We start from the raw sequence: 12,219 nt of genomic DNA on the forward strand, positions 1-12,219 counted from the left end.
GCCCTTCAGACGAGGACTGCACTAAACACACATGAAACACACTCACTCACACTCATCCAGAGCTGAAGGACAGCTGGGTGATGATTCCCATTCAACTGATGTGAAAGAAACCCTTCAGTCCTCAGCTCCAGTGACCTTAGAGCCGAAAGATTTCTACATACAAAACTGAATTTACCTCATTTAACACATACCTTTACATCTTTACATACCTTTACATTTTAGGACTGTTAAATGTGCTAGATAAAGGTTTAGTAGTAGTAGTAGTAGTAGTAGTAGTAAACAGAAAATGAACATATTACTGAGGTTTTCTCATTTGTAATTTCTGAAGAGAAACTTTTTTTTTTTTTTTTTTTACTGCACTTTGCCTTTATTGTGCTTTATTTTAGAAACGCTCCACAGTATTCCTGGGTCTCTCAATGCTTCAAGAAGAAACGTCATTAAAACATGCCTATAAATACATTTCATCTGAAGTGCTTCCATTGCAAGTGATAATTTAGCAATTTTAATGTAAATCAATGCAGAATGTTGAGCAGTGAGCTGTGGAGACTCGAGCCGCAGATGACATTAACTTTACTCTAACATTTTACTCCTCAAACTCTTTCGTTGGTGTTTTATCGTATGTTAAAAACAGTTGCTGATGTGCCGTATGAAGGCTTTTCTCTACAGAGATGGTGAATGAGAAGAAGTTTTAGTGTTATATGTGTTTATAGCACATCAGCCTGAGGAGTATCTGAAGAAACCAGATTTAAAAACTGCTTCTTATATTTCTTGTGCTGCTGAACCTCAGTTTTTGAGAATAAATAAATAATAATTTATGGATTATTTTGGTGTTCATTTAAAGGGGTTATGAACTACCTTTTCAAGATTTGCACATCAAAAAAGCATCGTAATTTAGAAGAAATAGACTATTTTCCATCCTGTTTTTGATCCCTTCATCAGAATGCACAGCACCATCTTTTAGTTTCAATCTTTCTGAAAATCCCCATCAAATCCTGCCTTGTGTTTAACCGCATTGCATTCGATTAATCGTGCAGTCCTAGTTTAGTTTCTGTGTAGACCTGCGTTTCTGGCACAAATTGGTGGGTGGGGCGAAACAGACAGGGGTGTGTTTTCCAAAAGCATCATTAGCTAACCATGGTCGCAAGTTCTGTTGTTACCCGCATAGTTCAATGATTCTGGGTTTCCCGAAACCATAATTCAAACAAATGTTCACAATCAGCGTCACAAACTTATGTGGTTGAAACTACAGCTCTCGACCTGTGGTTAGAAACATAGTTTCTTGTTAGTAAGGCTTAAAAAATATGGTCTTGGGCACAATAAGCAAGCTAACATGCAGTATTATCTGTATCTTCAATTCTATCTAACAATAAAATGCAAGGATATAAAAATAGTAAATTAGTCAGTAGTTAACATGTTTAATACAGCAGCATCTTAGAGATCTCTAATCAGCTAAACAGCATAAGTTAGTCCTCCACCACGTGCGTGTGACTCCATTAACAGTGGACCTATGTTGTCTGACCAGTGTGGTTCAAATGCCAGGTATGTGACCATGTTCATGAAACTAGCTAGTTTATTTTCAAAACAATGCATCATACTAAGGTGGTTAATCAGCGAGTTACGTCGTTGTTTGGGGAACGCAGCCCAGGGCTGTAGAATCAGTGGGAGGGGCTAAACCCGGAAGTGATGTAGAATTAGTGGGTGGGGCTAAACAGGCAGTGAGGTAAAATCGGCGAGCGGGCAGCTAAACCGGAAGTGATGTAGAATCAGTGGGTGGGGCTTAACAGGCAGTCATGTAGTATTGGTGGGTGGGGCTAAACAGCCAGTGATGTAGAACCAGGTATTGATGATTATATGCGTAGGCGGAGCTTATCCATACTATAACATCATAGAGTAGAACATTCCACAGCTGTTTTGTTATATAGCCTTCAATACAAGCTGTTTTTAGACTACGGCTGGGCGATATATATCTAACGATATGATCATGCGCATCTAGTCAGTAAATCTGGTTCTAATCACCTGCTTATAATTGGAGCAACATTTAATAGACAGAGCCGTAGATCACTTACAAGCTACAAAATATCGCGTTCATTACCTTAGATGAATCGCCTTCGATAATGAACGCGATATTGCGTAGCTTGTAAGTGATCTACGGCTCAGTCTATTAAATTTCGCTCCAAATATAATCTATCTTATCATTTTTAAAGGCTGGTCATATTTTGAGTAGTGTAACAAGGTGCGGAAAAGTTTAGTTTTATACATTTTTGGGGGAAGTTATATATTGTCAGCAAATTCAGTAAGTTTTAGTCCAATGGGATGATGTTAACTAGCCTTTTTGTGTCAAAATGACCAGAACACGACATAAGATCCAGTGTTTGAGTGAACAGAAACTCATCTGCCCTCATTTTCCTCAACAGAATCTTGACAGTGCGTTTGCCTTTTCTGTTTGATTAGCATCAGTTCAAGAGCCTGCTGAGATGAAGAGCTGAATAAATCATGATCACTTTAGCTCGTATTTAGGATGAGAGATGTGATACAGACTAAACGCACGACACAAGCTGCAGTGAAAGTGCTGCGTATCAGTAGTGTTGGGTGTAACTACAGTAGCTACATTAATTTGATTACCGTAATTACTGTAATTTGATTACTTTTCCCTTGAAAAAGTAGGGGATTACTCTTATTTTTTCTGTAATTTAATTACAGTAACTTATATAATTGAACTAAATACCGTGTATAGACTGTAGAACATTTCTACACAATGCAATATAGCTGCACGATAAATCGCATGCAATATTTAATGCGCATCTTGTCAGTCAACCATAAAAACTCACAAAAACATTGACAGCTCATAGACAGTACTGAAAGAATTATGATTTTTAAATGTATTTGAAAGTCTCTTCTGCTCACCAAGGCTGCATTTAATTAATTAAAAATACAGTAAAAATTGTAAAATATTTTTACAATTTAATATGGCTGTTTTCTATGTGAACATCCGTTTAAATATAATTTATAACTGTGGTCAAAACTGAATTTTCAGCATCAGTTACTAGTGTCACATGATCTTCAGAAATCATTCTAATATGCTGAATTGAAGCTGAAGAAACATGTATGATTATTATCAATGTTGAACACAGTTGTGCTGCTGAATATATATACAAAAAAAGCACAATATAAATATGTTTACAGTATTTTGGATCAAATAAATACAGACTTAAAAAGAGGCTCTTTCAAAAACACACACGCAACAAAAATCGGAATTATTTTTGACCATCTTTTAATTTTTACTGTTACTATCTTGTTTTAATATTTTAATTTGAATTAATATATTAATAGCTGGTGCTTATCTTAACACAAAAATATTTTAATAAATATAAATCACTACGATTAAGGCTAACTGGATTTTATTAAGCATTGTTGAGTGTTTTTCAGTTCTGTCCAGGAATGTTTATTTCAGTGAAATAGTTCTTGTGATTTATCGTTCAGAATAGCATGCACTGATAAATCATGAATTATTAAAGTAAATGCAGTCGGTTGTGATTTTGTGTTGAGGTTAGGAGATGTTCATCTGCGTTATTGTAGCACAGCCGTGAGTTTCTGATGAAACCCGTCGAGACTCTCGTGGTTTCTGACACACCAAAGAAAATATCGACTCCTTGGGAAAAACAATAAGCAGATTTCAGATCCAATCACAGGTGGAGATGTGACGAGGCTGCTAGTAATCACATGAAAGAGATGTGTGAAGAAATTGCAACAACACAATAAATAATTGAGCGGCATTTAATTCAGAGCGCTGTGTAGAAACGAGTGTAACGGGGATGATCTCTGATTCATAAAGCACACGCTGCGTTCCTCAAGCGGTGAGAAACCTCTGTCATGTGTGTCAGGACTAAAGAGTTTGCACACTGTCATACTCTCTCACTGTTTCTCATGCATCTGTCACTGTGAATGCATTTTAATTCTGTTCATACATTATCTGTGAATCAAACCCATGATGCAGTTGTTGCTGGTGACATCTTAATATTTTTAGCTTTAGGAACCAATAAAATTGAAATACTATTAGTTGTATTTATATTATTAGTAATTGTTACATATTTATTATTATTAATAATGTGTGTTTTTTTTATTTTAGTGTAAATGTTAATAATTTGTCATTTTATTAGGTCATATATATATATATATATATATATATATATATATATATATATATATATATATATATAATTCTTTTTTTTAAGTTTATAAAGTTTTATTCATTTATAAATTTTCTAGTACAAACAGGTAAATGCAAAATTAAGCATTTTTCATATATTATTATTAAATATTATTTCTTTGTTATTTTTGTTTAATATTTATAATTTGATTATATTTTTATGGTTTCAATTTTACCTTTAATTAAAATAAAATAAAATAAAATAAATTATAAACGGTGTGGAAAAGCGCTCTCTGGAGGTTCTTGTTCAAGAATCACGCTGCTGAATGATGTTCCTGCACTGAAACTCATCTGCTTTCATCATTTCCTGCTCAGAATGATTCATAAAAGCACATGAAAGCACTGGTATCTGTGGGAAATTAATGACAGAAAAGACTTCTTTAAATAATCTGAGAGCTTCATCCATCCTGCTCCATCGCTGAGGTTTTATGGCCTCCATCGTTCATGCCGTGGCCTTCTTTTAGTCCTTTAATGATAATCAAGAGTTATTTGAGATTAAATCTTCCATTTGACACAGTAAATGAAGTGAATACCGTAGTACAGTGACTTTGTGTGGAAGGTAGTAATTGTTTTTGGACATGTAACTTGTAGTCTTTTGTATTCGCCAAGGCTTCATTTATTTGATCAAAAATACAGTAAAAAATCAGAAATTTTATTACAATTTAAAATAGCCATTTTCTGTGTGAATCTGTGTTAAAGTGTAATTTATTTCTGTGATGCTCCACTGTATTTTCAGCATCATTCCTCCAGTCTTCAGTGTCACATGATCTTCAGAAATCAGAATAATATGATGATTTACTGCTCAAGAAACATTTCTGATATTAAATTGATCAAATGTAACAGTAAAGACATTTATAATGCTACAAAAAAACTTCATATTTTAATTAAATGCTGTTCTTTTGAACTTTCGATTCATCAATGAATCCTCAAAAAATATTTTGTTTTTACAAACATTTTACGCAACAGAAAAAATGATTTCTGAAGATCATGTGACACTGAAGACTGGAGGAATGATGCTGAAAATACAGCTGCACATCACAGAAATAAATTACACTTTAACACAGATTCACACAGAAAAAGATGTTTTACATTTTAAAAATATTTCACAATTTAACTGCATTTTTAATCAAATAAATGTAGCCTTGGTGAGCAGAAGAGCCTACATTGTATAATCGAGTACCAAAGTTATCTGGACATTTGTACAAATCCCATTTATGTACATTTATGCGTTTTGTAGATGCTTTGATCCAAAGAAAGGAAGAAACACTATGTTGGTGATGGTTTGCAGAGACAAATGCAGCAGCCAGTTGGCGTGATAATGTTTTTTCTTCTTATCTTTGTCTGAGTAAAGAAACACGAATTCTCCAAGTGCAAAAAAGAGTGGAGAGCTTTGTAAATTAATCTCTTTCATTTCGCTGTTACAGCTTCTGCCACAAAACGGGATTCCCTTGATTCTCAAAGAGCTGCTTCATGTTGTTAAGAACTGCTGCTGCGACCAGCGCTTCAGTTCAGGGTTTACACAAATGAACTTCATGTAGTGCCAAGTCTGTTTGATTAAATGTGTGAAGGAGCAACAGAACAGCACTGAAACACACGGGTTCTGTTAGTAACTAATGCAGTTTAATACATCTGAATAATCTCTGTCAGTTCAGACCTCCGATCTAAAATACAGTGTTATTTTCTGCGATTTCTAGAAGAACGAAATACATTGATAATAGAAACTGAATAAAAAAAATAAATGTTAACAAATGTGCATTTATGCTTATATGCATAACTTTATTAATCCATGCTTTTTCTTTTTATTTCATAATGTTTATTTGAACATTAGTTCATGTGCATGTGCACAATCATCAGCATTGCATCTGAATGTTATATGCAATACAAAATAATATTCTAACTACATTTTGCATTCATTTAAATCGATATGCAGTGTTGTGCTTTCACAATTTCAGAAGTTATTCTTCTTAGAAGCGTTTATTTCCGAATTGCATTGCATTATATGTTTGGATCATTTCAATATCATCTTACAAAGACATATTATTGAAGATATAGAATATATAGATCATTTTAAGTCTGTATCTGCTCTACTGTTATAAATATTGCATTGATTTACATCACAAGCTACAGAATGCCATTATAGAAATATGGAAATTGCGTATTTCTGAGCTGTTTTTACTTCATATTTCTCACTATATCAGGTTATATTAGCCGTAAAAGCATGATGCATCAGACAAAGAGATTGTTTTTAGCTATATTTTTTATAGAAGACTATTATTTCATATATCAGGCTTTACAGGGTTAAACAGGCTTATATAAGACGTGATCACTAGTTATTCTTTGTAAACAATGCTTTGAAACAATGCATATCATAAATAAATAATAAATATATTTGAGTGAATTAACCTGTTCAAATCAAGCTATATGTTGTTTACTAACAAAAACTATCTTGGCTGCTGTCCGTGGTGCTGAACGCCGCCTTCATAAACACAGAACAATCCACTGAGGAACTGAGGCTTTTTCAGAAACATTTACAGTCAGCGTGAAAAGAGAGATGTCTTACGGAGACACATTCAAATAAACATCACCCTTCATTCAGATTAAGAGTATGTGCTGTAGATGTGAGTGCTGCATTGAAGAGCTGCAGGAATGTAATTGGGATGCTGCAGTGCACTCTGGGTAAAAGACGCTTTCAGCTCCAGCCCTGAGTCACGTATGGAGATCACAGCATGACTGAAGAGGCGCCTGGTTTTGTGAATGAAACTCGTGGCTGCTCACAGACTGATGTCTCTCTTCCCGGAGCAGACGAATGCTGGCGGCAGGCTTTCTAAGCACAGGCGCTCGTCACACATGACCTTACACCAGAGCCGCCGCGCTCCAGTCTGGGGTTTTGGACACGGACCGCCTCTAGCTGATGGGAACTGAGACTGTTTACATCTCTAAAGGCTGAATTATCTCTCTTCACCACGTTGTCTGATTTGATGTGGGTTTTAAATGTAACAGGGATTGCACAAAATGTTCAGCATCAGTTATTAGAGTTTATGTATTAATGTTTATTTCTTTATTTATTTAATTACATATATATGAATTTATATGTATATATGTGTGTGTGTGTGTGTGTGGGTCAAAGACGTTAAGATGTCCGCATCAAAAGAAATCTACAAAAGTGATTTTGTGTCCATAGAAAGCACATTAAATGCAAGTAAAATATCTACTTTTAAGGTTTCAAAAAAGTTTTTGGAGAATAAAATGTCAAAATTTGATTGAAATAATGTTACATTGTCATTTAGTGTAACACAATATTTATGCAAAAATTTAAACAACATGCTTATTCTGACGTTTACGTATTAAAATATCTAAATGAATAATGGAGCGTACTAAATTTTATTGTGTTTTTAATTAGTACAAAATTCTTCTGACAAACGGGCAAAACCTTGGAGAGTGGCAAATGTTAAAAATGTAAAATTACAACTCATTAGTATTTTGGGGTGAAAGTTATTAGTCTTTTAATATGTCATAAATTGATTTTTGTTGTAAATATGCCTGACAGGATTGTTACACTGAATTACATTTTACTGGGTGTCTTCTGTAAATCAGGGCAAAATGTATGATATTTATTTCTTGCTCAGAAAAACAAAAACAAAATTGCAATTAAATAAAACAGAAAACTTTGACAACTTTCATTGTCTTATATATTTATATTTTTATGACAATTACACAATCACAATTGTATGATTTATTTACCATTTCTACTGGACTATCCAGTGATGCTACTGTGGATTTTTTTTAAATACATTTTATTTTATATTTATTATTATAATATTTTTATGGAATTACGCAATGTTTAAAGAGAGAAAAAAAAATGTTTATCATAATTTGTTATGATGATGTACTTACTATCCAGTGATTATATATAATAAAAGTAGTATTTTTATTTTGTTTTATATTTTGTGCTTTTTATTGTGTGTTTTATTATAATACATGTTTATGGGATTGCACGGTGTTAAAAAAATGGGATACTGTATCTACTTATTGCAACTATTATCCAGCATTATTTGATTATATATTTTTATTGACATTTTGTGGTATTTTTTTATAATAATATTTTACCAATGTTTATTAGATTGTTTTAAATGGTACTATTTAGTGGTACAAGTTTATTGTTGCTGTTTATCAAAAATATTTTTCTCCAAGTTATCATGACCAGTTTTGAAATGGTTTTCAACCCAACTTAGTATTTTTAGCACATCTTTTGATTTTAAAAGGCCTTTACAAAAACACTGTCTCTGCATTAACATCTGCTTATCGCTTTAATCCTAAATGTGTTTTCAGAGGCCAAAACAACATGTTGTTCTTGGTCTTCAGCATCTGCAGTAGACACTGACATATTCCCCACTATCCTCACAGATAAAGAGGCGAAGCTGATGATGCTGATAACCCCTGTGCTTCTGTGCTGTTATCAGACTGCTCTTAAGCTGATGTTGTAGGGAGCTGTGCTGCTCACAATCATTTCCACCTCTGCGGCAGACCACAGACGAGCAGAGCCCCTGCTTCCTCCAGCACTTCTCTCTTCTCTTCAGTCAGACAGGAGCTGACACGCGTCTGCGCATCTGATGCACATGTGTTTCTCCGTTTGCAGAACACGGTGGCCATCGCCTCCATACATTTCCCGCTGGCTACCCCTCGGTCTGTGCACAACTCCACCTGTAAGCTGCAGCTGATCGTCTTCCGCAATGGAAAACTCTTTCCGTGCACGGGGAATTCGTCAAATCTTGCGGACGATGGCAAGCGCAGAAGCGTTTCGACACCAGTTGCGTTCACCAAATTAGGTAAGACTGGGATTTTTTCACATGCATTGCATCCGTGCATCTTATTTATCACCATTAAAGTGGTTTGCAATTACATTTTTTTGGTTTTTAACGTCACATGCAGTTATGATAAAACAAGCGCGTGCTTGTACGATGGTGCAACTGTCGCGTTGCAATTGTGCACGACTTGAATTGCGTGCGCAGTTTATCTTTTTTGTTAAATTTTGTGATGTGCATGTGATTGATTGCATGCATCTGCTTCCATATAGATGCAACACTTGAGGAGTTTCCACTCGGGTTGTTACTTGACGCAATGTGTTCCTCTCCTGTACAGATGGGTGTAGCCCCGGGAGCCCCGTGCAGCCGGTTACCGTCGTTCTCCGGCACTTCTCTTTGGGTGTAGACCCCACCGCGGCATACTGGGATTTTGATCTGCTGGATGGACACGGCGGCTGGCGCGCGGAAGGCTGCCACATAACGGGCTCGGGGCACAACACGACCACCATCCACTGCGCGCACCACAACAACCTCGCCGTGCTCATGGTAAGAGTCCCGCTCGACCGACTCGGAGTATGTCTATTGTGGAGACACAGAGCCAATGAAACACAGCGAGCATGTAAATATCAGCAGGGGCGAATGGTGTGAGGTGTGGATTGGGTGCACGTGATAATGAGGTGTACATGTCAAGTGACCGATGTGAGTTTAATTCAGTGCACGTTTAGTTGTGCAGCGCGTTTTGCATTGAGTGCATTGAGGTCCAGAATTCAAAATAGCACTTTAGTCCAAAAAATATCCAATAAAATGTGCTGGTCTGCTATTGGGGTATCCAAGATAATATGGAAGCAAGTGCAATCATACAAGAATCCTCTAATGCCATCTTTACACTGCAAAGCCGGCTCAGAAGCGGCTTATGTACCATGTAAAAGTGGATTTAGTTTTTCATTCTGCACTTTTACCCAGAAAAATAAATATTAAAAAATAAATCTAAAAACATGAAAATACATTAAGCTGTAAATTAATGTTGTTTGAATGTTTTTTTTTTTTTTTAAATAAATTAAATGTAATAATAAAAAATAAATACAATTAAAATAGAAAATACAAACATTATTAATTAATTAATTAATAAATGAACGCTAGTGTTATTTAAAAAAGTAATGAATATTAAAATATGAACCAGGAAACGTGGAAGTTCTAAAAAATATATAAAGATATTAAAATGCACGTCATTTCATTAAAATGATTTTTAAATATGATTATAAAAAAAGAAAATAAAAAGAATAAAATAAATAATATATATATATATATATATATATATATATATATATATATATATATATATATATATATATATATATATATAATTAACATTTTGAAATTATTTAAATATTTATGCATTATACAGATAAACACACACACACAAATTTATTAGTAAAAATATTTAAACTTTAAATGTATTTAAACTTTATTATTTAGTATTTAAACAATTTAAAAATAGAAATACATAAATAAATAAATAACATAAAAATAAAATTAATAAAAAATGCATTAAAAATTAAATGAACACTGTCATGGCAACAGCTAAGATTAAGGCGGCTCTGATGCTGCATCACTTTACAAAGCAGCATCATCAGAGCCGCCTCTGCATGTTTATTCCTGCTTTTCTGCTGCACTGGGTCTTTCCACGGAGTCGGGAGCAGCTTTAACTCACTCAGTTCAGGCGCAGCGAGCATCAAACAGATCCTTCAGGATCAACTGAAATCAGTTCTCAATACAAACAGAGAATAAAAGAGTCTGCGCGTATCCAGCCGGATCTTATTTGATTCTTAAAGGATTCGTGACTCATCCCGTTAGGATTTGCTTCCAATTATGATAGAAGCGCCAGCAGAAATCCTTCAGGGTTTATTCGGCAAGGGAAGGATCTCGGAAAGCCCTTATACAACAACTTTTCCTTAAAGGCGCACGCGGCTGGATGTGCGTCAAACGCAGTAACTCTTGTTCAGGATGTTTCTCCATCGGCTCAGCTGTGAGCCTGACTCACTCCTGAAGGACTGAAGCTCTAATAAGTGCTGAAAGCCTCAGGTTAATGAGTAATTAGCAAGAGCACTTCCCTTTATTCTTCTTCATGGCGCTTTTACGCGCAGCTCAGCGGACGCGTAATGACTCCGTCGCTCTCTATGTGGGATTTTACCGTGTGGAAGTGATCTGATGTGGATTTTGGGAGCCGAATGTTCGCCGACGAGTGGGACTCCATCGACTGGGAGGTCAGTGCGGTGCACCTCAGCGCTTTATGCGTCCAAACATGACGCGAATGCGTGCGTTGTGCATCGAAACAGGCTATTTATCGTGCATGAAAAATCTAAGTGTTTCTCGCGTAATAGAGCTGCATTGAATCGAATTCGAGGTGATCGATTCTGGTCGTGCGTGGAGATCTGAGTGGGTTTCTACAGCGAATGAAATCATGCTTTGAACTTGACGCGTTAAGGGAGGTGAAAGCGTTGCATCGCGTGTTGTTTAGCTGTGAGTGTGTGTGTGTGTGTGTGTGTGTGAGAGAGAGAGAGCTGATGCAGTCACCACACCCGCAGTCCGCAGTGTTTGAGAAAAGAGGCTTTCAGTCCGTTTGCGACGCGCGTTTAAACGCGTCCTGAACGCGAGCGCGGTGTAAATTGGTTTGCGTTTGTGAACCTGTTGCGCTGCAGATGCTCCAGAATCAGATCAGAGTCTGTTCTCCAGAGCTTTCGCTTTACACTGACTGGGATCTTGTTCAGTGCTAGATCCCTGACTTCTCATACACAGCTGATGCAAATCAAAGAACCTGTTGTTTTTCTCCCAGATGTATTTTTACTGTCCATCATCAGTAGTTTTGTCATCGCCACAAAACTGGCTGAAATGTAACATGTGATCCTTTTTGTGATTTTGCACAAAAAAAAAAATAAAAAAAAAAATATTGCGATGCCCAATTTTGTTAATATTGTTAATTTTGGTTCTATTCATATTATTTGATCATATTATCAATGCATAAATATTCTAAGCCTATATTCTCAAAATCCAAACAATCCTTTATTAATAAAGCTTAAAGTAATCATCTGATAATTAATTATGTTGAGCTGGTTATTAAATTACTTTTACTGATTAAATACAAAATTAAGGTTGAATAAATGCTTTTACCCACATGTCAAAAGTGCATAAATAATATAATTTAAATATGTT

The 12,219-nt window shown here is 35.4% G+C and overlaps 1 protein-coding gene across 1 annotated transcript in view; it reads left to right on the top strand.

Moving 5' to 3' along the window:
* The window catches only part of LOC127969947 (adhesion G protein-coupled receptor A3), a 96,054-nt gene that overhangs the window by 51,290 nt on the left and 32,545 nt on the right, over positions 1-12,219 (top strand). Inside the window, exons 13-14 of the mRNA XM_052572119.1 lie at positions 8,844-9,033; positions 9,347-9,555. Coding sequence (XP_052428079.1) covers positions 8,844-9,033; positions 9,347-9,555 — 399 coding nt within the window. The remainder of the gene's footprint in view (positions 1-8,843; positions 9,034-9,346; positions 9,556-12,219) is intronic.

The sequence above is a fragment of the Carassius gibelio genome, chromosome B13 (assembly GCF_023724105.1).
Source record: "Carassius gibelio isolate Cgi1373 ecotype wild population from Czech Republic chromosome B13, carGib1.2-hapl.c, whole genome shotgun sequence".
NCBI lineage: Eukaryota > Metazoa > Chordata > Actinopteri > Cypriniformes > Cyprinidae > Carassius > Carassius gibelio.